The sequence below is a fragment of the Hypanus sabinus genome, chromosome 26, assembly GCF_030144855.1.
Source record: "Hypanus sabinus isolate sHypSab1 chromosome 26, sHypSab1.hap1, whole genome shotgun sequence".
In the NCBI taxonomy this organism is placed as follows: Eukaryota; Metazoa; Chordata; class Chondrichthyes; order Myliobatiformes; family Dasyatidae; genus Hypanus; species Hypanus sabinus.
The window spans coordinates 18906367-18931634 of record NC_082731.1 but is presented as its reverse complement, the minus strand read 5'-3'; the positions used below and the strand labels follow the sequence as shown (position 1 = coordinate 18931634).

Here is a 25268-nt window from a genome sequence, read left to right as displayed (position 1 = left end):
TCCAAAAGGGCAGATTTTGAACTTTACCCTATTGAGCACCACACCCTGATTCACAGGAATTGTGACACAGTGTGATTATAGAGAATGGGAATCGTACGAGCTGGCATTGTACTACAGTAGGTGAACATCAATAATGTGTGGGCCGGGTCTGTAAATAACATAATTTCTTTACTCCAGATTTCTCATGATATGCCAAATACTGAAGTGTCACATTGTTTTTCAAGAATTATGATGCACTTTCAACAAAGTCTATTAGAACAGCGGGGATGCAAGAGATGAGGTAATTATGTGGTCATTGAGACCAATTATGAAGTACTGAGGATCAAATGCTTAGAATAAATAATTCGTTTCTAAAATTAAGCCTGTAATCCCTCAGCTGTCCCCATTGCTACTGAGGGCTCCCTCCACCGTTCCCTTCATCTTATTGCCCCGTTTGAAACTCCCAGTGTCCTGGGGAGGCACGAGGGGTTGCAATAGCAACCACTTTGGGAACGTCTGCTAGACCATAACACAGAGTAGCAGAATGAGGCCATTCGGTCCATCGAATCTGCTCCGCCATTCCATCATGGCTGACTTATTATCTCTCTCAACCCCAAACTCCTGCCTTCTCCCCATAACCTTTGACACCCTTACTGAGCATGAACTAATCCGGGGGTCGGCAACCCGCGGCTCCCGAGCCATTTGTGGCTCTTTCACCTCTGTGCTGCGGCTCCCTGTGGCTTTGGGAAATAATTGGTCAGTATTTAATTAAAATGTATTTTATGTTAGTTTGTTAGCTTTTGAAATGTAATTCTAAATTTGAAGATTATGGTGATCTTGTACAATCTAAGTGTGGCGACACATTTCCTGGCACATCCGAAACGGCTCACAATTAGCCAGCATTCCGGCTAAGGGAGATAGCCTACGGGGGTTTGTGAGTACGCGTCTTTTGCAGCATCTGCGTCCATGGGGGCTGGGTTGAGGGAGGCTTAAAAGCAAGGCTGTTTAGTTCGAATGAAGTTATTCGACTGCAGTTTACTGACTGCGTGTAGCACACCGCTACAACGTGTTTCTATCGCTGGCTGTCCAGAGGGGAGGTGCTGAAATGCTTTGTCGCGTGTCTGGAAGAAGTGAAAACTTTCCTGGGCAGCAAAGGGCTCACCTTTCCTGAGCTGGAACAGCCAGAGTGGCTGGAAAAGCTACACTTCATGGTAGACATGACAGCGCACCTGAACACACTGAAAACAGCTCTTCAATGGGGTAAGGACGTACAGCCCTACACATGTTGGAGGATGTTTTGGCATTCGAGCGCAAGTTGACAGTGCTTGCCAGAGATTTACAGAAAGGCACATTGTCTCACTTCCCCAATTTGAGAGAGTTCAAACAAGGTCACGACATGATAAATTCGGAGTATTTACATTCTGCAATCATCGCAATGCAAACATCGTTTGGGAAACGCTTCTGTGAGTTCAGAGAGGAAAAAAACACATTATCCTTCCCGGTCACTCCCCTAAGCATCGATCCATCCCTACCGAATACGACTGCATTGTCAGGTGTGAGTCAACCTGACCAAGTATGATAAATATTTTAATTGCCTATTATTTTACGTATATTCATATGTTTTCATTGTTCAGTGAAATAGTCCTTTTATTTTTCAGGTTGACAGCTGGCTGACGTTATTTTTGGTTTGCTGCTGGCGGCAAATTTAAGTTTAGCGTTTTTCATAAACACAAGAAGGACTCAAATAGACGTTGAGTATTTTACTTAAAAGTAACCTTCAACCCAACATCTTATTTTCGGAGTTCAAAATGTTTTTGTTGCATGCAGAAATGTAGTTTCGTTTTCTCTGCAGGAGTTCATCAATTTCATAAATGCAACACATTATAGTTTGTTTATACATAGCATAAAGGCAAAACAAAACGTTGTATGCAGTGTTATTTCATTTTAAATGTCAAACGGGTTTTGCGGCTCCCAGTGTTTTCTTTTCTGTGGGAAACGGGTCCAAGTGGCTCTTTCAGTGGTAAACGTTGCCGACCCCTGGACTAATCAATCTCCACTTTAAACTTGCTTAATGATTTGGCCTCCCTCCGTTGCAATGAATTCCACAAATTCCACACCCTCTGGCTAAAGCGATTCCTCATCTCTGTCTAAAGCAGGGGTTCCCAACCTTTTTGATTACCTCGGATCCCTTCCATTAACCGGGGGGGGGGGGGGGGGGGGGTCTGTGGGCCCCAGGTTGCAAACCCCTGGTCTAAAGGGACATTCCCCTATTCTGGGGCTCTGCCCTCAGGTCCTACACTCCCCCACTTTTGGAAACATTCATTCCATGTCCACTCTGTGTAGGCCTTCCCCTGTCTAGGTGTGTACGACTTTCAGGGAGCTGTGGACTTGCTCCTGCCCCACACGTCCCTCTGTACATCAATGTTGTTAAGGCCCTGGCTTTTACTGTTTACTTTCCCCTTATGTCTGACCTCCCAAAGCACAATACCTCATGAGTCTGGATTAAACTCTTTACCTGATGGGAGGTGGTGTTCCCGTTCAGCAGCTGCACGAACTCGCCGAACCGCTGCTCGTAGAGGTGCAGCAGCGTGGCCACGAGGAGATTGGGGTCGCTCGCCTGTTCCTCCACCGGAGGGGCCGGGAGGGCGCAGGGTGGGCGAGGGAGGGGGGAAAGGTGAGAGGTAAGTGCTCTGTATATGTGTTGGAGGGAAAGAGAGAGAGATGTGGAGCGAGGCAAAGATTCAAGGGGAGATGGAGATGGATTATTTGGGAGGTAAAGAGATGGATAAATGGAGAATGGGAAGAGGGAAATTGATTGAGAGTAAAAGAGAGATATGGTAATGGACAGGATTGAGGGGAAGAGAAAGAAATATAGAGATGGGGTGAGAGAGAAAGAGAGAGAGGCAGAGAGAGGGAGTGGTGGGGAGAGAGAGAGAGAGAGAGAGATTGATTTATTATCACTGACATAGATAACATGACTCCAGTACAAGGGGGATGGAGCTGGGGAGAGAGAGGGTTAGTGGGGGAGTTGAGGAGAGAGCTGGAGTGGAGAGATATGGAGAGAGTGCAAGAGCATGAGAGAGATGGAGGGAGGGTGATAAGATTAGGAAGAATGGAGACACAGAGAGAGAGAGCAAAGATGGAGGGAGACATGCAGAGAAGAGAGGGGAGTGTGAAGGAGAGAGTGAGTGGTGAAAGCTGGAGGGGGAGAGAGTGAGACAGGAGGAAGTGGAGAGTGAGTGAGACAGAAAAAAGGGGAGAGAGGAATAAATTGACAGAGAAAGAGACAGGGAGCAGAGTGAGGGAGATTTTTACCGCTCATTACCACGTGTGTCATTCCCACTTTCCTATGGCCATTAGACATAGGAGCAGAATTAGGCCATTCAGTCCATTAAGTCTGCTGTGCCATCCCTTCATGGCTGATTTATTATCCCGCTCAAACCTATTCCCATGCCTTCTCGCCATAACCTTTGAGACTAATCAAGAACCCATCAATCTCTGATTTAAATATCCTTACTGACCAGGCCTCAGCTGTCTGTGGCAATGAATTCCACAGATTCACCACTCTCTAGCTAAAGATAATCCTCCTCTTCACTGTTCTAAAGGGACATTCCTGTATTCTGAGACTGTGCTCTCCGGTCCTAGACATCCCCACCATAGGGAATATCCTCTCCACATCCACTCTTCAAGATTCGATAGGTTTCAATGAGATTCCCCCTCAGCTCTTCTGAACAGTACAAGCCCAGAGCCATCAAACGCTCCTCGTGCATTAACCCTGTCATTCCCAGGATCATTCTCTGAACCTTCTACAGAGCCAGCACATCTTTTCTCAGATAAGGGCCCCAAACACTGTTCACCGTACTCCAAGTACAATCTGACCATTGCCTTGTAAAGCCTCAGCGCTACATCCTCGCTTTTATACTCTAGTCCTCTCGAAATGAATGCCAACATTGCATTTGCCTTCCTCACCACCAACTCAACCTGCAAGTTAACATTCAGGGACCTTTGCAGGAGGACTCCCAAATCCCTTTACACCTCTGATTTTTGAATTTTCTCCTGGTTTAGAAAATAGTCTATGCCTCTATTCCTTCCACTAAAGTACATCTGCACTTCCCGAATTGCTCCCAGAAACTCCAGCCACTGTTGTTCTGCCTCCATTCCTGCTAGTGTCCTTTTCCAATCAAATTCAGCCAGATCCTCTCTCAAAGTTCCCTATTCTCCACTGCAACACTGACGCATCTGACTTCAGCTTCCCCCTCTGGAACGGTAGGGTGAATCCTATCATATCATGATCACTCGCTCCTAAGGGTTCCTTTACCTCAAGCTCCCTAATCAAATCTGCTTCATTACATAGCACCCAATCCAGAACTGACTTTTTCTTTGTGGGAACCACAAGCTGCTCTAAGATGCCATCTCGCAGGCATTGTACCTTTTCCTTCTGAGGGGATCCAGCACCAAGCTGATTTTCCCCAATCTTCAACACGTCCCACTGACTGCAAGTCTCCCCCTGTTAGCTGGCAAACTTTCCTCAGAGTGTCAGCCCCCGCAGCCCTGCCTCCTCCTAACCACCCCCCCCACCTCACCTGGCATGCGGCCTGCTCATGGTAGAACTTGTTCACGTCGAAGTTGTCGAAGTCGAGCTTGAGAGCGTGTTGGCAGAGTTCGCACGAAGTGACGGCAGCCAGCTCAGCCCCTGTGGGCCGACACAGGGGGGAAAGAGTTCAGTCTCTGGCTCGGGGCCCGGGGGAACGGGCGTTCGGGGGGACTGACACCCAGGATGGGAAGGCAGCGAGTGGGAGGGAGGGAGAGTGGGTTTCGGTGGGGGTGGATCCCACAAGCACCCTGACATCAGTTAGTTCCTTCTGCCCAGGGAGTTCACTCATTGCTGCCTGAACATCACACAGGTAAAAGAGGTGGCTTCATCCCCACACCTGACTACAGACTCTTTCGATGGTCTCCTCTACACCGGAGGAGCACACTTTGGGGTGACGGCTACACGGACACGAGCCCGCCCGTGCACGACAAGCTTTTCACTATCTCGGTGTGTGTGACTGCAGCAAAACCTAATCCAGTGCCACACGTCCCTACCCAGGACAGAAACTGGCAGAGGAAGTGGAGATAGACACACATGGCCGAAACCATGGATTCAGCCAGCATAATCAAAGACCCTACTCACCCCAGCCATTCTGCCTTCTCCACTCACCCAGTCAGACAAAAGATGGAAGGGTCTGAGCGCGCGTGCCATCAGGTTCAAGGTCAGGTTCTGTCCCGGTGGTATTAAGCGGTTCCCTAGTACGATAAGGACTCTTGACCTCCCATTATGATCCTGCACGTTAGTGTTTACCCGCACTTCACTCTCTGTGGGGCCGTGACACTTGTGTCTCCATCACTGGCAGCCCTTTGTTGCCTCCATCCTATCACTCCTCCCTTGCCTACCCCACTCTATCCGCCCATCTGCCCCTCCTTGCCTGGACCCACCTATCACTTGCCAGCTGCTGCCCCTCCCTTTTTCCTTACCTCCTCACACAGGCCACCAATCCCTTGTCTTCCGGTCCACAGAACAGAGAGTGTAGAACAGCACGGGTCCTTTGCCCCGCGATCTTGTACCGACTTTCTAATCTACTAACCTTTCCTCCTACATGGCCTATAACCCTCGATTTTTCTATCATCTCTCTTAAATACCCCTAATGTATCTGCTTATACCACCACCCTGGCATCTTGTTCCACACACCCACTAGCCTCGGTGTAAAAAAAAACTACCTTGGACATCCCCCCTATAATTTTCTCCAATCACCCCTTAAAATGATGTCCTCTTGTATTGCCCATTGTGACCCCAGGAAAAAGGCACCGGCTGTTCACTGTTACTATGATTCTTATCATATAATACACCTTTACCATGACATGGGGGCAGAATTAGGTCATTCAGCCCATCAACTCTGCTCCGTCATTTCATCTCCATTTCCTTCTCAACCCCAACCTTCTGCCTTCCCCCCATAACCTTTCATGCTCTGATTAACTGATGACCTATCAACTTTAAATACACCCATTGACCTGTCCACACCACCTGGGGCAACAGGTTCCACAGATTCACCACCTTATGGCTGTTGAAATTCCTCCTCATCTCTGTCCTAAACGGACGCCCCCTCTATTCTGAGGCTGTGTCCCTCTGGTCCTGGACTCTCCCACCACAGGATTCAATGAGGTGCCTCCTCGTTCTTCTGAATTCAGGTCAGTGGATCCAGGTCAGGCCACCAAACGCTCCTTGTACATTAACCCTTCCATTCCTGGAATCATTTTGATGAGCCTCCTCTGAACCCTCTCCAATGTCAGCATGTCCTTCCTTAGACTGACTGATTGATTGATTGTGAGATCCAGCACAGGTCAGGACCTTCTGACCCCTCAAGCAACCCCAGCCTAATCACAGGACAAGGTAAGGGGCTCAAAGCTGCTCGGAGTGTTCCTTGTTAAGCAGCCTCACGTGTGGCACCTCGTCAAAGACCTCTGAAGCTCTGAGTACACACCGTGATCTTGTACTGACTTTCTAATCTACTAACCTTTCCTCCGACATGGCCCATAACCCTTTGTCTATCAAAAACTCCCAACGGATTTGTCAGGCAAGAGTTTCTCTCCAGCAAACCCTGCTGACATTGGCCTATTCTATCTTGTGCCTCCAAGTACGTTCTTAAGAATCGGCTCCACCATCTTCCCTACCACTGAGGTCAGACTAACTGGCCTACATGTTCATTTCTCCTTCCTCCTTGCCCTCTTGAGGAGTGGAGTGACACTTGCAATCTTCCAGTCCTCCGGAACCTAGTGATTCTTGAAAGATCAATGCCTCCACAATCTCTTCAGCCACCTCTTTCAGAACCCCGGGGTTTAGTCCATCTGGTCCAGGTGCCTTGGGACCTTTAAGCTTCCCAATCATCTTCTCCCTTCGACCTGCTCGAACTGTCGCCTCGCTGCTGCGGTATTCCACAGTGAAGGTGGATGCAAAATACTCAGTCAGCTCGTCCGCCAGAGATCTGGTCACCGCAGCTGCCCCCGTGGTCCGTACCTCCCCCAACTGTATCGGAAGCAGAATACTTATTATCGAGAGGAATGGCCACAGGGGTACTCTGTGCTCGCTGTCCATTCCCTACCCCTCTCGTGACACGCAGCCAGGAATCAGCCTCCTGCAACTTAGGGGGTGACTATCATCTCCTGAATTTCTCGAATGAACTGAAGGTCATCGAGCTGCAGTTCCTGTTCTTTAATGCTTCATCAAATACTTCTCATCCTCCTTTGCTCCAGATAGAAAAGCCCAAACTATTCAACTACCTTCTAATCTGGGCGGCATCCTGGTAAATATCTGAAGCTTCCACTTCCTTCCTATCACGAGGCTTCCAGAATGGAACACAACATACCAGGGTTTTACAGTCAATAGGTCAGGAGTAGGCCATTCGGCCCTTTGAGCCAGCACCGCCATTCAATGTGATCATGGCTGATCGTCCACAATCAGTACCCCGTTCCTGCCCTCTCCCCATATCCCTTGACTCTGCTATCTTTAAAAGCTCTATCTAACTCTTGAAAACATCCAGAGAATTGGCCTCCACTGCCTTCTGGGGCAGAGCATTCCATAGATCCGCAACTCTCTGGATGAAAAAGTTCTTCCTCAACTCTGTTCTAAATGGCCTACCCCTTATTCTTAAACTGTGGCCTCTGGTTCTGGACTCCCCCAACATCGGGAACATGTTTCCTGCCTCTGGTGTGTCCAATCCCTTAATAATCTTATATGTTTCAATCGGATCCCCCCTCATCCTTCTAAATTCCAGTGTATACAAGCCCAGTCGTTCCAATCTTCCAGCATTTTTTATAGAGCTGCAACCTTACCTCAGGGCTCTTGAATTCAATCCCCTGACTAACACACTGTACACCGTTCATTTTCCTAACCACCATCTCAACCTGCACTGCAGCTTTTGAGGGGTTTACGCATGAAGCAAATGAAAGAGCTCAAACGGAAACACCACTTCCCTCTGCAGAAATTACCTCACAAGCTGAGGCTCTGTTGGGGAGCTTTACACTCCAGTTTCCAGCTTCACAGTCTATTATCTTTCAAACCAAGGGGCGAGGGGGTGGGTGTGTGGAAGGAGCTGCCGGGGGAGGTGGTAGCAGCAGGGACAATAAGAACATTTATCAGATCATTATTCAGGAACATGGATAGGGAGGGTGCTGAGGGAGATGGGCCAAATGCAACAGTGGAATTATCTGAGGCAGTCAGAGCACGGAGGACCGTTTCTGTGCTGCGTGACACTGCGACTCTCCTCACAGTCAGTGGAGCGTTGTGGGAACAGGAGGCGAGCGGGCCGGAAGGAGAATGGGATGTCTGTTGGAGGATGAACTCTGCGCAGGAACGCGAGGTACAGAAAAACATGGGCTACTCTGACAGGAGCTAGGACAGCATCGGGCCAGTTACTGACTCGACAGGATCTGGTGGGTGAGTTAGGAACCCCACAGAATCTGGCGAGAGAGTCTGGGTGTTTACTGACCCCACAGGTCCTAGCAGGTGAGCAAGGTTGGTTATGGACCCCACAGGTCCTGGTCAGAGGGTAGGGACACTGATCTACAGGTCCCGATGGGTGAGTTGGGACAGTTACTAACCCTGCAGGTTCTAGGAGGTTAGTACGGACGGTTACTGATCCTACAGGTCCTTGTAGGTGAATAGGGACAGTTATGGATCCTACAGGTCCCGATGGGTGAGTTGGGACAGTTACTAACCCTGCAGGTTCTAGGAGGTTAGTACAGACGGTTACTGATCCTACAGGTCCTTGTAGGTGAATAGGGACAGTTATGGATCCTACAGGTCCTGATGGGTGAGTTGGGACAACTGCTAACCCTACAGATTCTAGGAGGTTAGTAGGAATGGCTACTGATCCCACAGGTCCTGGTAGGTGAACAGGGACAGTTACAGATCCTACAGGCCCTGATGGGTGAGCTGGGACAGTTTCTGGCCCCACAGGTCCTAGCAGGTGAGCAGGGTTAGTTACGGACCCCACAGGTCCTGGTAGGGACAGTTACCAATCTACAGGTCCGCTGGGTGAGTCGGGACAGTTACTGACCGTACAGATTCCAGCAGGTTAGTAGGGGCAGTTACTGATCCCACAGGTCCTGGTAGGTGAATAGGGATCACCAGGTCCTGGTAGGTGAATAGGGATCCTACGGGGTGCGATGGGTGAGTCGGGACAGCTACTGACCCTACAGGTTCCAGTGGGTGAGCAGGGACGGTTATAGGTCTGACAGGTCCCGACGGGTGAGTTATGGCTCCCATGCAGTGACCCGTCACCACTGACCTGACATGACCTTGGCCTTCAGCCACTCCTTCAGGCAGTCCTGGTGCACAAACTGCAGGCTGCCCACACACTTGCATGGCTCAAGCAGTGGGTTGAGGAGGGTGCCTCCGGGGACCAGGCAGATCCTGCACATGTCTCCCTCCTCTTCATCCTCCTCCTCCTGCAGCAGGCTGTGGATAGGAAACAGTGAGGGGGGCATTCTGAGTGACCGGCGGCTTTGCTGGCTGGGAAGGGGGGGTGGGGCGTAGGGTGAGAGCGGACGGGGGGGTGTCATTTGAGACAGGGATGTGGGGTGGGTACGTTTGTTCAGTAGAGGTGTATGTGGAGCAGAGAGGGTTTTGGGCGAGGTGTGTGGGGGAGTATTGGTGTAGGGTGGTGTGGGACAGGAGGGTTTTAGGGCGTTTATGCAAGGAGAGGGGGCAGGGGAGGCAGAGCATTGAGGGGTTGAGGGAGAGTCATGGTAGGGGAGGGGATGAGGGAGAGCTGAAGGAGAGAGGGTGGAGTAGTTGGGCAGAAAGGGGAGTTGTCAGCCGGAGGGGGAAGAGGAGTTGAATGGGAGAGTGGAATGGTTGAGGGCTTGAGGGGGAGAAGGGGAGGAGTGAGGGTGAGACAAGGATAATTGGACAGAAGGGGAGAGGGTGGAAGTGGAGAGGAGATCAGAGAGAAGAGGAGGGGGTGGGAAGTGAAGCCAAGTGAGTGAATGGAGTGGGGAAGGCTGGGAAGCAGGATAAATGGAGGGATAAAAGTGAGAGGGGGAGAGATGTTTCTCTAGCAAATAACGCACCTCAGATCGAAAGGGACAGTATCTATCCCAAGGGTGCCTGCTCTGAGATAAGGACTGGGAATGGGAGTGCCATTAGCTACTGCTCTGGCACTCAGAGATCCCAGTCTATATTCAAATTGAACCCCTGGTTTACTGGAGTTGCTGAGTAATTTAACAAGCCTGGAATAATAACCCACTCAGTAATTGTGTTCACAGCTTCCCCCTTCCCTCTTTTCCCTCTAACCCTCTGCTCCTCTCTCAACCCTCCTCCCTGTTGTGAATTTATATTTCAGGACTCTGTTGTTTACATCCTTCATTATAGGTTGTATGTAGAAGTAAGTGAATGGCATACATCACTATGTCATATTTGCTTTCCTCACTAAAGTAAAAATGAATTGTACCCAAGTATCCTCGGTTCCGTGTTTTACTTTCAATTAATTTCTGAACTTAAGAAACTTAACAGTGGTGATGAGGAAGCTTTAGAAGAGCCCGAGTTAAGTACCTACTTACTGACGCGCAGAGAGATGGTCAAGTTAAAAAAAAATGTGCGACGCGTTTCTCTTTGGAAAGGGGAGAAAGAGACATTTGAGTTTTTTTAAAAAAGTGCAGCATGAGTTTCTTCAAAAGGGGTGTTGTATACAGAATAAATTGAGCAGTATTTGAAAGCAAATGGAATAGCCAATGAGAACCTAGTGCCAATTTAGCAGAGTGCAATTGGTGAAAGAACATAGAGTTTGCTTAGAAGTTTAACAACTCCATCCATACCAGCCGAAGTGAGCTTTGCTAATACGGTGAATGTAACACAGGAACATTTAGAACCAAAACCACTGTGGTTTGCAGAATGCTTTAGGTTTCATAAGCAGAATCAATATGCAGGGTAGTTCATGTCGGCTTACATGGCTGAATTGAAGGAACTGCCTTAACATTGCCAGTTCAGCAATGGGCTTAATGATGCCCTGAGAGATCAATTAGTTTGAGGAATCTCGCAAGAAAGCATTCAGAAATGACTCCTAACTGAGGCACAACTCACATTTAAACGAGCAGTTGAAACTGCTGTGTCAATGGAAACAGCAGACATAGACACAATTGAGTTACAGCCTGGACTGGAAGAAAGCGTGAGAACAATACGTTGCATATCTGAGTTGAGATACATTCTGTAATGAGTTGGAGTTTATAGATGAGCAGGAAGGAGAGTTGTGCCTTTATATTTCAGTAACATTGTGAATACATTGTTTGATTAACCATTCTTTGTTATATGTGAAAGGATGTGTATGACAACTGTCATTCCACCCCCACGTTGTGCTTCTCCGTCTCACTAAACTGAAAACAAAGTGTACATGGGTATCCCCGGCCCTGTGTTTATCTATTGATTAATTTCTGTCGTTGCAAGATGTAACACTCCCTCCCTCCACTTTCTTTCTTCTCCCCACTCCTCCCTTGTTCGGGACAGTCAGGAACCTTGTGTCCCTTGTCTGGGAGCACACCAAGAGACAGAATGAGCATATCATCTCCCATTTGCCCTGTTGGGCACCTTATGCTCTGTCAGAGGCCAAGTCTTTGGGTTCCACATCAGCAACTTCAGAACCCAACAAACCAGAGTAGCAGAAAGTCACCGTTGACTTCTGTCGGAGAAGAAGTTGTCTACTCCCTCACCTTTCCTCAGCCTCTTCTCCCTCCTCTCCCTTATTGCTCTCCCATTGCCGTCCCCTCTTCTCCCTCACTGCAAACTCCCCCTTCTCCCTCACCTCATCCTCCCCTCTTCTCCCTCCTCTCCCTTATTGGTCTTCCGTTGCTGTCCCCTCTTCTCCCTCACTGCAAACTCCCCCTTCTCCCTCACCTCATCCTCCCCTCTTCTCCCTCCTCTCCCTTATTGGTCTTCCGTTGCTGTCCCCTCTTCTCCTCATCTCTTCCCCTCTTCTCCCTCACCTCATCCTCCCCTCCCTACTCACCTCCTCTGCAGCTCCTCTGGGTCAGCCAGGGCCCTCTGGCGCTCTCCATGCTCGCTGCATGGTGCAGGCTGCTCTGGCACTGGCTTCCCCAGCCTCTGCCTCCACGGGACCCTCACAGGGAGGAGGCCCTGGAGAGCACATCTCACAGTGGGAGGATGGTTCCCAGCTCCCGGCCTGCCCCTGGCCTTGCCCGTCACGCCCTGGTGCCTGGAGCTGGTGACGGACTGGAGGCGGCCTGGTCCCATGGCCGGTATTGCGGCCGGCTGACCGGACTGTGCCTCTACCCAGCAATGGTGGGACAAGGTTGTGGTCTGTGTGTCCCGGCTGAAGAGGAGTGGGGCAGGCGGCATCTCGGAGAGGTCCCTCCGGTGGCCCTGCAGCATTCTGGCTTCGTTCCTGCGCAGCCTCTCGTTCCTCAGCTTCTGCAGGACGTTGTAGGTCTGCTGTCGTCGCAGCGCGGCAGTCGAGCTCGATTCCCCGAACTCTTTGCGCCCCTCCGTCCCCTCCTGCTCCCGCTGCTGCTTGGCCTTGTCTGCACAGAATAAGCACCCTGAGTTTGCCCTTCCGCCCTGAGCCCCCGCCGAGGCCCGACATGGGGTTAGGTTCCTCCTGGCCTTCAGCTGTCGCCTCTGCGCCAGGATGGAGGGACGATGGTCGTCGCCTGGAATGGGAGTAGCATCAGAATCAGGTGTGAACTGCAAGACAATGACTCTAAATTACACAGTAACTTAACTATAATGGCTGATCTATCCTTGTGCGTACGGCCTACTCCGTAGGCCTGATTTTCACTTCTGCGTAGACTCTGAGCATGCGCCGAAACGTCAGCTGGTGGTGGGGTTTCTATGCCACTGTGCTGAGTTTCTTTGTGAGAGACCCGGGTGAGGAAATGCATTTCAAACATTTTTGCATGTCGGCGGGTCGGTTTGGCGATTTGGTTCATCTATTTCGCATCAGTGTACGGACGTGGCAGAGAAGAAGCAAACGGAAATGCGATGCTACCAAGCGGACCAATCACAGTTGTTGCGGTCTGCGTCGCCGCGACGCCTGAGTTACTATTTTGGGGAGGTGCCTGTCACCCTATGGCGTAGGGTACGGCGTAGGTGCAACACAGAAGTATAAATCAGCCATTAGTCTCCACAGTGCACCCGTAGAATGAAAGAGGAATGGGTTCTCAGAGAACCCAGCACACTAATGCAATCACGCAGAAGCCATGCCAGTGGCTATACACTAAAATACAACTGCAGGTGCTGTGGATCAAAGAATACGTACACAACACTGGAAGAACTCAGCAGGTCAGGCAGCATCCGTGAGAAAAGAGTACCCAACGTTGGCTACTGACCTGCTGAGTTCTTCTAGCGTTGTGTACGTATTCTAAGTGGCTATATACTGATTTGAGTTTGAGGAAATTCGTTAAGTCATCAAAAACTGAGGCAAATTTCTACAGGTGTATGGTGGAGCGCATTCTGTCCGGTTGCATCAGCACCTAAGATGGAGGCTTCAAACGCACAGGATTGGAAAAGGCTGCAGAAGGTTGTAGACCCAGCCAAGCGCCATCATAGACACAGCCTCCCGCCATCGAGGCTATGCCTCAGGAAGATGGCATCATAATTCAGGACCCTCCCCAGCCAGGACATGCCCTCTTCTTGTCAATGCCACTATCAGGGAGGAGGTACAGGAGCCTGAAGACCCACACTGAATGATTTAGGAACAGCTTCTTCCTCTCTGCCATCAGTTTTCTGAGTGGACCATGAGTCAGTGAACACAACCTCACTATTCTTCTTTTCAACTATTTATTTATCATTAAGATCTACCTCGTTATGATCCTGCACTTTTTCGTTTAGTTACCAATAAAGAACCAATTCCAACTGATGATAGTTTTTTTTGTCTTGCACTGAGACAGCGAGCTTCACGTCAAGAGGATTCTGACTCAGCCCCCGGTCCCTGAGCCTCCCGAAGGAAGGCCGCTGGTTTATTCCTTCGTCACACTCCCACTCTGACCTCTGGCACTGCCACGACACAGCCCGGGGGAAGCTGAGGGGACACAGAACATGGAACAGTACATCGTGGGAACAGAGACTTCAGCCCACGATGTTGTTCTGAAAGAATTAGACTAATGACATCCAGTTAAACTACTGTAATCCCTTTTGCCTGCCCATGTCCGTATCTCTCCGCTCTCTGCGCCAATCTTACAGCTTCTGATGTGTCTGTCTCCACCACTGTCTCTGAGGGTAAAACAAATGACTCGTAAATCTCCTTTTAAACTCTCCCTCTCTCACCTCTCTGCCCTTTGGTATTAGGCCTTACAACCCCGGCTAAAAGCTAATGGCCATCTGCGCCTCTCAAATTTATAAACTTCTATCAGCTCCCCCCTCGGCTTCCGTTGCTCCAGGGAAAGCAACCGAAGGTTGACCAACCTCTCCTCAAAGCTCACACCATCTAATCCGGTCAGCGTCCCAGTGAGGCCCCTCTGCACCCTCTTCATCTTAGACAATAGACAATAGGTGCATAAGTAGACCATTCGGCCCTTTGAGCCTGCACCGCCATTTTGAGATCATGGCTGATCATCTGCTGTCAATACCCGGTTCCTGCCTTGTCCCCATATCCCTTGATTCCCCTATCCATAAGATACCTATCTAGCTCCTTCTTGAAAGCATCCAGGGAATTGGCCTCCACTGCCTTCCGAGGCAGTGCATTCCAGACCTCCACAACTCTCTAGGAGAAGTAGTTTTTCCTTAACTCTGTCCTAAATGACGTACCCCTTATTCTCAAACCATGCCCTCTGGTACTGGATTCTCCCAGCATCTGGAACATATTTCCTGCCTCTATCTTGTCCATTCCCTTAATAATCTTATATGTTGCAATCAGATTCCCTCTCAATCTCCTTAATTCCAGCATGTACAAGCCCAGTCTCTCTAACTTCTCTGTGTAAGACAGTCCAGACATCCCAGGAATTAACCTCGTGAATCTACGCTGCACTTCCTCTACAGCCAAAATGTCCTTCCTTAACCCTGGAGACCAAAACTGTACACAATACTCCAGGTGTGGTCTCACCAGGGCCCTGTACAAATGCAAGAGGATTTCCTTGCTCTTGTACTCAATTCCCTTTGTAATAAAGGCCAACATTCCATTAGCCTTCTTCACTGCCTGCTGCACTTGCTCATTCACCTCCAGTGACTGATGAACAAGGACTCCTAGATCTCTTTGTATTTCTCCCTTACCTAAATTTACACCATTCAGATAATAATCTGCCTTCCTGTTCTTACTCCCAGTGGATAACCTCACACTTATTCACATTAAATGTCATCTGCCAAGTATCTGCCCACTCACCCAGCCTATCCAAGTCACCCTGAATTCTCCTAACATCCTCATCACATGTCACACTGCCACCCAGCTTAGTACCATCAGCAAACTTGCTGATGTTATTCTCAATGCCTTCATCTAAATCGTTGACGTAAATCGTAAACAGCTGTGGTCCCAATACCGAGCCTGTGGCACCCCACTAGTCACCACCTGGCATTCCGAGAAACACCCATTCACCTCTACCCTTTGCTTTCTATCTGCAAACCAGTTTTCTATCCATGTCACTATCTTCCCCCCCAATGCCATGAGCTCTGATTTTACCCACCAATCTCCTATGTGGGACCTTATCAAATGCCTTCTGAAAATCGAGGTACACTACATCCACTGGATCTCCCTTGTCTAACTTCCTGGTTACATCCTCGAAAAACTCCAATAGATTAATCAAGCATGATTTGCCCTTGGTAAATCCATGCTGGCTCGGCCCAATCCTATCACTGCTATCTAGATATGCCACTATTTCATCTTTAATAATGGACTCCAGCATCTTCCCCACCACCGATGTCAGGCTGACAGGTCGATAGTTCTCTGTTTTCTCCCTCCCTCCTTTCTTAAAAAATGGGATAACATTAGCCATTCTCCAATCCTCAGGAACTGATCCTGAATCTAAGGAACATTGGAAAATGATTACCAATGCATCTGCAATTGCCAGAGCCACCTCCTTTAGTACCCTAGGATGCAGACCAGCTGGACCTGGGGATTTGTCAGCCTTCAGTCCCATCAGTCTACTCATCACCGTTTCCTTCCTAATGTCAATCTGTTTCATTTCCTCTGTTACCCTATGTCCTTGGCCCATCCATACATCTGTGAGATTGCTTGTGTCTTCCCTAGTGAAGACAGATCTAAAGTACCTATTAAATTCTTCTGCCATTTCTCTTTTTCCCATAACAATTTCACCTAATTCATTCTTCAAGGGCCCAACATTGTTCTTAACTCTTCTTTCTCTTCACATACCTAAAAAAGCTTTTGCTATCCCCCTTTATACTCCTGGCTAGCTTGCGTTCGTACCTCAATTTTTCTCTCCGTATTGCCTTTTTAGTTAAGTTCTGTTGTTCCTTAAAAATTTCCCAATTATTTGTCCTCCCACTCATCTTAGCTCTGTCATACTTCCTTCTTTTTAATGCTATGCAATCTCTGACTTCCTCTGTGGCCCCTTTCCCCCCTTTGAATCCTTCCTTCTCCAGGGGATGAACTGATTTTGCACCTTGAGCATTATTCCCAAGAATACTTGCCATTGCTGTTCCACTGCTAGGATATCCATCCAGTTAACTTTGGCCAGCTCCTCCCTCATGGCTCCATAGCCTCCTTTGTTTAACTGCAACACTGACACCTCCGAGCTGCCCTTATCCTTCTCAAATTGCAGATAAAAACTTATCATATTATGGTCACTACCTCCTAATGGCTCCTTTACTTCAAGATCGCTTATCAAATCCCATTCATTACATAACACTAAATCCAGAATAGCCTTGTCTCTGGTCGGCTCTCGTACAAGCTGTTCCAAGAATGCATCCCGTAGGCACTCTACAAACTCCCTATCCTGGGTTCCAGCACCAACCTGATTCTCCCAGTTCACCTGCATGTTGAAATCCCCCATAACTGCTGCGACATTACCTTTGCCACATGCCAATGTTAACTCCCTATTCAACTTGCACCCAATATCCATGCTACTGTTTGGTGGCCTGTAGACAACACCCATTGGGGTCCTTTTGCCCTTACTGTTCCTCAGTTCTATCCACACAGATTCTACTTCTCCTGATCCTATGTCTATGCAAAGGACTGAATCTCATTCCTCACCACAGGGCCACCCCACCCCCTCTGCCCACATTTCTGTCCCTATGATAGCACATATACCCTTGTACATTCATTTCCCAGGTCTGATCTCCCTGCAGCCATGTCTCCGTTAACCCAACAACATCATAGTTACCCATTCACACCTGAGCTTCAAGCTCATCCACCTTATTTCTGACACTGTGCATTCAGATATAGAATTTTTAGCCCATTTCTTCTCTCTCTGTTTAAATCGCTGCCTATTGTGCTTAACCCAGCTCCCCGAACTCCCATCGGGCTATACGCCCCTTAAATTTTGTTGTCCTTCCTAAATTTACTTATTCTTTCTGCACATTTAACTCCATGTTCCGTCAGACCATCCCTCTGTACATGTGTCCTCCTTATCACTTGTTCCACCTCACCTTTCTCTACTACACACTTAATATTCTGGAACCGTGTAGTCCCCACCTGTCCTTTATTCTTCCTCTCGCTATCCTCTCTCACATTCTGGATCCCCGCCCCCTGCAAATTTAGTTTAAACCCCCCCATGCCCCGAGAAGCACTAGCAAACTTTCCTGCAAGAATGTTAGAACCGCTCCAGTTCAGGTGTAAACCGTCCCTTCGGAACAGATCCCACCTTCCCTGGAACAAAGCCCAATTATCTAAAAACCTGAAGCCCTCCCTCTTGCACCATCCTCTCAGCCACGTATTAACCTGTATAATCCTTCTGTTCCTTGCCTCACTCGCACGTGGCACAGGTAGCAATCCTGAGATTGTTACCCTGGAGGTCCTGCTCTTCAGCTTCACACCTAACTCCCTCAACTCATTACGGAGGACCCCCTCACTCATCCTACCCACGTCGTTGGTCCCTACATGGACCACAACATCTGGATTCTGCCTAAGGTTTTTTAAAAAAGCCTCCCATCATTCATACCCGGACTTATTGTATTGTTCTGGATCATCAGTCGTGAACCCCACTGATCTAGCCCTCAGCAGACTATGGATCTCCTGGTTCAATCATTCCTTTTGGTTTGGATACGTCTCCAAGTCACACACCCATCTGCACAAGTCTTGATGAAGCTGGTGACAACTGTGGCGTCTTCATTCCGATTTGATGAGGGATCTCTGAATATTGTCCAGACCACCCACTCAAGACAGTTTTTTAAGTGCTCCCCTGCCTCGTTTTACCCCATCTTCTTGGTCCTCACCACTGGTGCTACAGTCTTTAATCTCTGCCTATACGCTGGGTGCAGAGGTACAGCCAGACGATCAGGCGCTCCAAAGCAGGGGTGTGGGATGGCACTCTTTACAGTGGTGGAGTGGTGTGGTTATCGTAGCCGGGGATGGTAGTGGGGATAAGCTGCCATGACATGCGATTAACAGCCTCCGACAACCAAGTCCAACTCTTGGCTTTCCCGTGTGGCTTAGCCACTGGGCCCGGTGGAACGTTTCTACTGACAAGAGAAGGGGCAAAGCTGGCCCAGTGGCGCCTCAAAACCAGCTGTTTCGGGCAGGTGGGGCCCGTCAGCCTTGGACGGCAGCCCGCCTAGGAGAGGGAAAACCTCCACTGCCTTGCGGCCATACCCACCCGTGGGAAAGGCTTCGGGAGTAAACCCCGGGGAAGAGATCCGGAGCCGGGGTCCCTAAAGCAGTTCGATGTTGTTTACAACTTCACTCCGGCAACCTCTGCGACGACACTGGTGCCAAGCTGTATCGGCACTGGCCCTTCCCTTGGGCAACATCAGTGACGTGGAGAGGGGGGAACCTGTTACGGGGGCAACAGCCGGTTCTTCAAACCTTCCCACCCAGGCCTACGCCCTGGAGAGGACACAGCCCACCAGGGGCGCAAACCCATGATCCCCTGGGATTGACCGGTCAACTGTGACGGCTGCTCGCGTTCCACAAGAGGCACGTTGGTGGCAGTCGTTCAGAGGCTCCTTCAGGCTGGGCTGGATGAAATTCCCCACAATGATCGGGAGGCATCAGGGTGCGCTCTTTCCTGACTGCTGACTGCTCTGCTCTCCCGGGGTCACTGTCTGACACTGGCCTGAGGTGGAATCATCTTCCAGTCTGTCCCCATTCCTCCCACCCCCTACCCAACTCCATCTGCCTCATCTGGAGCCCACTATGCTGCCTCGTCCCTTCCCCTTCAGCTGCAGTCCACAGAGCAGAGAACGTAAAACAGCTCAGGCCCTTCAGCCCATCATCTTGTGCTGACCTTCTAAGGTCAACCTCATCCTTCCTTCCTACACAGCCAATATTTTTCAAGAGTCCCTTAAATGTCCCTAATGTATTAACATCAACCACCAGCCCAACAGCCCATTCCACACACTCACCACTCTCTGTATAAAAAACCTACCTGACATCTCCCCTTTACTCTCCGCCAATTAAAACGATGCACTCTGTTATTACCCATTGCCACCTCTTTTATTACCCGCTGGGGAAAAGGGGCTGGCTATCCACTCTTACTCTGCCTCTTTTCACTTCTATCAAGTCACTTCTCACCCTCTTCCACTCCAAAGAAGAAAGTTCTGGCTCTCCTGACCTTTCCTCACATGACGAGCTCTCTAATCCAGGCAGCATCCTGGTAAACACACACAAACTGCTGGAGGAGCTCAGCAGACCAGGCAGCATCTACGGAAAAAAGCCGATTTTTTTTGGGCCGGGAGCCTTCATCAGGACTGGGAAAAGGAAATCAGAAGTTTTCTCCAGTCCTGTTGAAGGGTCTCGGTCCGAAACGTCGACTGATTACTCTTTTCCCGTAGACGCTGCCTGGCCTGCTGAGTTCCCCCAGCCATTTTGTGCGTGTTGCTTTGATTTCCAGCGTCTGCAGATTTTCTCCTGTTTGAGCATCCTGGTAAATCCCCTCTGGACACTTGCTTAAGCTTCTATGTGCTTCCTGTAACGAGGCAACCAGAAATGAACACAAAGCTCCACGTGTCATCGGAGGCTGCAAAGTTACGTTTGACTCTTCCCTGACTAATGGAGACCAGCACACTGCACACCTTACGCTTTCCGAGCCACCCTATCAACGTGCACGGCAGCTCTGAATCAAATGCAAGGTCTCAACATGAACATCAGCCCTTCAACACCCTCTGCAGAAACTACTGCACAAGCTGAGGCCCTGTCAGGGAGTTTTACGCCCCAGGATCCCGCTTCTGCAGTCCGAGGGGGGAGGGTGTGGGTGTGTGGAAGGAGCTGCTGGGGGAGGTGGTAACAGTGGGGACAATGACAACATTTATCAGATCATTATTCGGGAACATGGATAGGGAGGGTGCTGAGGGAGATGGGCCAAATGCAGACAAGTGGAATTACCTGAGGCAGGGAGTGTGGGCCGAAGGACCGTTTCTGTGCTGTCAGACACTGTGACTCTCCTCACGGTGAGCGGCACGTGGTGGGAACAGGAGGCGAGCGGGCTGCAAGGAGAATGGGAAGGGGAACTGTGTGGGGTGGAGAAACGGACGGGGCTAGCACAGAGTCTGGAGGCAGAATGGCCGTTGTCAGTGTGGCAGAACTGGCAGTGAGCAGGGACGGTTGGCGACCCCACAGGTCCCGGCAGGTGAATAGGGATGATTACAGTCCCCCCACACATCCGAGCAGGTAATTCGGGGCGTTTTCGGGCCCAACAGGCCCTGGCAGGTGATTATGGACGGTTACTAAGCCCAGATAGATCCTGGTGGGTGAATAGAGACAGTTACAAATCCCGTGCACTGACCGTACCCCCCCAACAACTGACCTGAGGTGGCCTTGATGTTCTGATAGTGCGGTTTCACCAACTGCATGACACTGGGACACTTGCATGGCTTAAGGAGGGTGCAGGTTCTGTACATGTCCCCGTCTTCCTCCTCCTCCTCCTCCTCCTCCTGCAGAAGGCTGTGGACAGGAAATGGGGGGGTGTGGAGGATGGGCAGAGTGGCAGAGTGAGTGAATGGTTACTGCTGGCAGGGGGAGAGAGGGTGGGCAGAGCAAGCTGGTACTGTGGGTCGAGCATGGTTTGGGAAGTGAGAGGGCTGCAGGAGGCGTGGGGAGAGAGGGTGGGCAGAGCAGATAGGGAGAAGGGCGAGGGGGAGATGGGGCAACAGAAGGGGGGCATGGGTGAGGAGGGCCATGCTAGAGGGATGTGAAAGACAGGTGTGGAGGGATGGATGAGGGGGTGTGGGAGGATAGGTGCAGGGAGGAAGGGGGAGGGAGAGAGGGTGAGACAAAGGAAATTGGACAGAGGGGATGAGGAGATCAGGGAGAAGAGGAGGGGACGAGGCGAAGGCAAATGAGTGAAAGGAGTGGGAAAGGCTGAGAAATGGGAATCGAGGAGGGATAGAAGGGAAGAGAAGGGGAGGAATGTGCCTCTAGCAGGTAAATCAAGAGGGACTGCCCCATCTTGAGGGAGCCTGCTCAGAGATCTGGACTGGGATTGGGAGCAGGTGGCACCCCATTGGGATGGTTAATCAGAAAGGCCGGGTACGGAGTGTATTGAGATGACGGAGCCTGAGCCCGTGAGGGTAGAATGGCCCGACGTTTAGATGATTTAAGCGCCGGGTCAGACTGAAACAGCCGGGGTGTCGGGGTTGGAGGTGAGAGACGGGCCAGTTGGGCTCTCTGCTCCGAGGGGTGTGTTTGTCTCTGTGCTGGACGGAGGCCGTGGCCTGCAACGAGTGGGCCTCTGGATCTGGCATTGTGAACTTCGGTTCTGAATGCCGTCTGCATCATTTATCGTTTGCACAATTAGTTCTTTTCCCTCTCTCTCTGCACACTGGGTGTTTGATGGGCTTCTTTTGTTTTCAATGGGTCTTATTGGGGTGTTTGTTCTGTGTGTAAGGTTGTATAAATTATACATACTTCAATAATCCAACGTATTTTAAACTTTGTAATTGATCGATCAAACCTAACGAATCTGGAATATTATCCACTCTTAACAATGGTGATCACAGAACAGCCTCCACTCCCCCTTCATTCCTCCCCCAACCCCACCCCACCTCCCTCCTCCTCCCTCTCCTCTTCACTTCTCCCTTCTCCCCGACAACATTCGGGAGGGTGCTGAGAAAGACTAAAACCCCGTCTCCTTTGTTGGGAACAAACCAGCAGCCCAGTATAAAAGACAGAGTGAGTGTACCACCCCCAGCTTGCCCCAGCTTGCCCCATTGGGCACCTTCTACTCCATTGAGATTGTCTGTGGGTCCCACATCAGCAACTTCACAACCAACAACTTAAGGTAGGCGCAAGTCACCTTTGACCTCAAGGGACTGTCTGAGAAGATGCGTCGTCCTCTCCCTCCTCTTGCCCTCCCTTCTTCTCCCTCTTCCCTTCCCTCATCACCCTTTCTCTTCCCCTTCCCCCTCCCTCCCTGCCTGCTCACCTCTTCTGCAGCCTCCGGAGTGCCTCTGGATCAATCGGATTCCTCTGGCCTCCTCCCTCCTTGCTGGGGGTCACAGGTCCCTCCGGTGCTCTCTCCCCCGAGCTCTGGTTCCTCAGGGCCGCCACAGGAAGGGGGTCCCCGGGAGGGTGTCTCGGTGTGGGAGATCCGCTCCCGGCCCCCGGCTCCCGAGCGGCCCTGCCCTCCTCGCCCGGGCGCTGGGTGCTGGTGACGGGCTGGAAACGGTTTGGCCCCAAGGCCAGCTGACTGGATCCCCCCTCTACCAAGCCGTGGAGGGGCGAGGAGTTTGTCTGCACGTCCTGGCTGAAGGGGAGCGGTGCAGGTGGGGACTCGGGGAGGTTGCCCCTGTGGCTAGGCGGCGCTCCCGCCTCCTCCGCGTGCAGCCTCTCCCTCCTCAGCTTCCGCAGGACGCAGCTGGCTTGCTTTCGACACGGCCCAGGCTCCATTCGCCCCTCAGCCGCCTCCTCCTGCAGCTGGGCCCTGTCTGCACAGCATAAGCACCCTGAGTTTGCCCTTCTGCCCTGAGGCCCCGCCGAGCCCTGACGTGGGGTTAGGCTCCTCCTGGCCTTCAGCTGCCACCTCTGCGCCAGGACGGAGGGACAATGGTCGTCACCTGGAACGGAATTAGCATCAGAATCAGGTTTCACATCGCTGACGTAGGCCATGAAATTTGTTGTTTTGTTACAGGGCTCCCATGCAAGACGTAACTACTGCGATAAGTTACAGATTGGTAATAGTGCGAAAGAGGACCGGGATCTCAGAGGTTCTATTCTGAGCCTGACACACCGATGCAACCTCAAAGAGGGATCACCAGCCCTTCATCGGGAGCCTGAATGGCCGCACGACTCCAGCAAGTTTCTAAACGTGCAAACACGAGGAAATCTGCCGGTGCTGGAAATTCAGGTGACACACACAAAATGCTGGTGGAACGCGGCAGGCCACGCAGCATCTATAGGGAGAAGCGCTGTCGATGTTTCGGGCCGAGACCCTTCGTCAGGACTAACCGAAAGGAAAGATAGTAAGAGATTAGAAAGTAGTGGGGGGAGGGGGAATGAGAAATGATAGGAGAAGACCGGAGGGGGTGGGATGAAGCTAAGAGCTGGAAAGGTGATTGGTGAAAAGGATACAGAGCTGGAGAAGGGAAAGGATCATGGGACGGGAGGCCTAGGGAGAAAGAAAGGGGGAGGGGAGCACCAGAGGGAGATGGAGAACAGGCAGAGTGATGGGCAGAGAGAGAGAAAAAAAGGAGGGGGAAAATAAATAAATCAGGGATGGAGTAAGAAGGGGAGGAGGGGCATTAACAAAAGTTAGAGAAGTCAATGTTCTTGCCATCAGGTTGGAGGCTACCCAGCCGGTATAAAAGGTGTTGTTCCTCCAACCTGAGTGTGGCTTCATCTTGACAGTAGGGGAAGCCATGGGCAGACATATCAGAATGGGAATGGGACGTGGAATTAAAATGTGTGGCCACTGGGAGATCCTGCTTTCTCTGGCGGACCGAGCGTAGGTGTTCAGCGAATTCCGTCTGCGTCAGAGAATTCAGTCTGCGTCACTGCAGGCTCTGAGGTGCAGGATTACAAGGGCTGCAGAGGTTTGGGGGCTCAGCCAGCTCCATCATGCCCACAAGCCTCCCCCCCACCCACCATCGAGGGCATCTTCAAAAAATCGCATCCGTCATTTAGGACTCTCACTATTCGGACCATGCCCTCTTCTCGATACTACCGTCAACCTGGCCAGACGTAAAGACCTACACTCAATGATTGAATTCAATGCCATCAGATTTCAGAATGGTCCAGGAACCCATGAGTACGAGCTGGCCACTTCTCTTGTACACCCTGTATTTATTTTTCATGGTAACTTATGGCATTGAACTCTACAAAACCCGACGTCTGTCAACGATTCATGGAGAATCCGGTGGCAGAAGGGTGGAAGCTTTTCCTAAAACATCGAGTGCTGGTTGGTCTTCAGGCCCCTGTACCAAGACCCTGTTCGGAGTAATGGGCATGCCCCGGATGGTGAGGGTCCTCAATGATGGAAGCTGCCTTCCTGAAACAGTAAATTTGATTAATTTATTGATCAATTGATTGGCTGAGATACGGCACAGAATAGGCCCTTCCTTTGAGCCCAGCAAACCCCAAATTCAACGTGCCAACCTAACAAAGGGCACATTTACGGAAACTGGAACACCCAGAGGAAACTCACGCGGTCACGAGGAGAACGTGCAGACTCCTCACAGGCCGATGTGGGAATTGAACCCGGGTCACTGGTACTGTCAAGCGCTGTGCTAACCACTGTGCTACCCTGGCTCCCTGGTACGGTATTGGGAGGACACTTAGAAGATGTCCTCGATGGAGGAGAGTGTTGTGCCTGTGATGGAGCTGACGGAGCCTCCATGCCAAATGGTGAGTCAGACAGTTCTCCACAGCATCCCAGTATAAACTCAACTTTGGGCTTTGGCGACGTTCCATACCCCTGTAGCTTACCTTGTGGCGATACAACAGTGAGAATGAAACTCTTTGCTCATGTGAAGATGAGAGCAAAGCCCTGAGCTATGATGTTATTCCTGATGCCCATCCTCAGTCAGTACCCACCTCAAGTCTGCCCACCATGAATTGCCAGCCTCAGCCTCAGTGCCCCTTGCTGTACCAGGAGATACGAGGGACTGCAGACAATGGAAATCTGGAGCAACAGGCAAAGGTGCTGGACAGACCCAGCATCTGTGAAGCGAAATAAACAGTCTTGATGAAGAGCCTTGGCCC

General features: G+C 50.6%; 1 protein-coding gene across 1 annotated transcript in view; it reads right to left on the bottom strand.

The window, feature by feature from the left end:
• LOC132381684 (uncharacterized) overlaps positions 1-23177 on the bottom strand; it is a 34234-nt gene extending 11057 nt beyond the window's left edge. The window contains exons 1-6 of the mRNA XM_059951278.1: positions 22495-23177; positions 20878-21014; positions 12018-12678; positions 9306-9475; positions 4563-4672; positions 2495-2602 (exon numbers count right to left, since the gene is read on the bottom strand). Of these exons, the coding sequence (XP_059807261.1) occupies positions 2495-2602; positions 4563-4672; positions 9306-9475; positions 12018-12678; positions 20878-21014; positions 22495-23177 (1869 nt within the window). The remainder of the gene's footprint in view (positions 1-2494; positions 2603-4562; positions 4673-9305; positions 9476-12017; positions 12679-20877; positions 21015-22494) is intronic.
• Positions 23178-25268: the final 2091 nt, after the last annotated feature.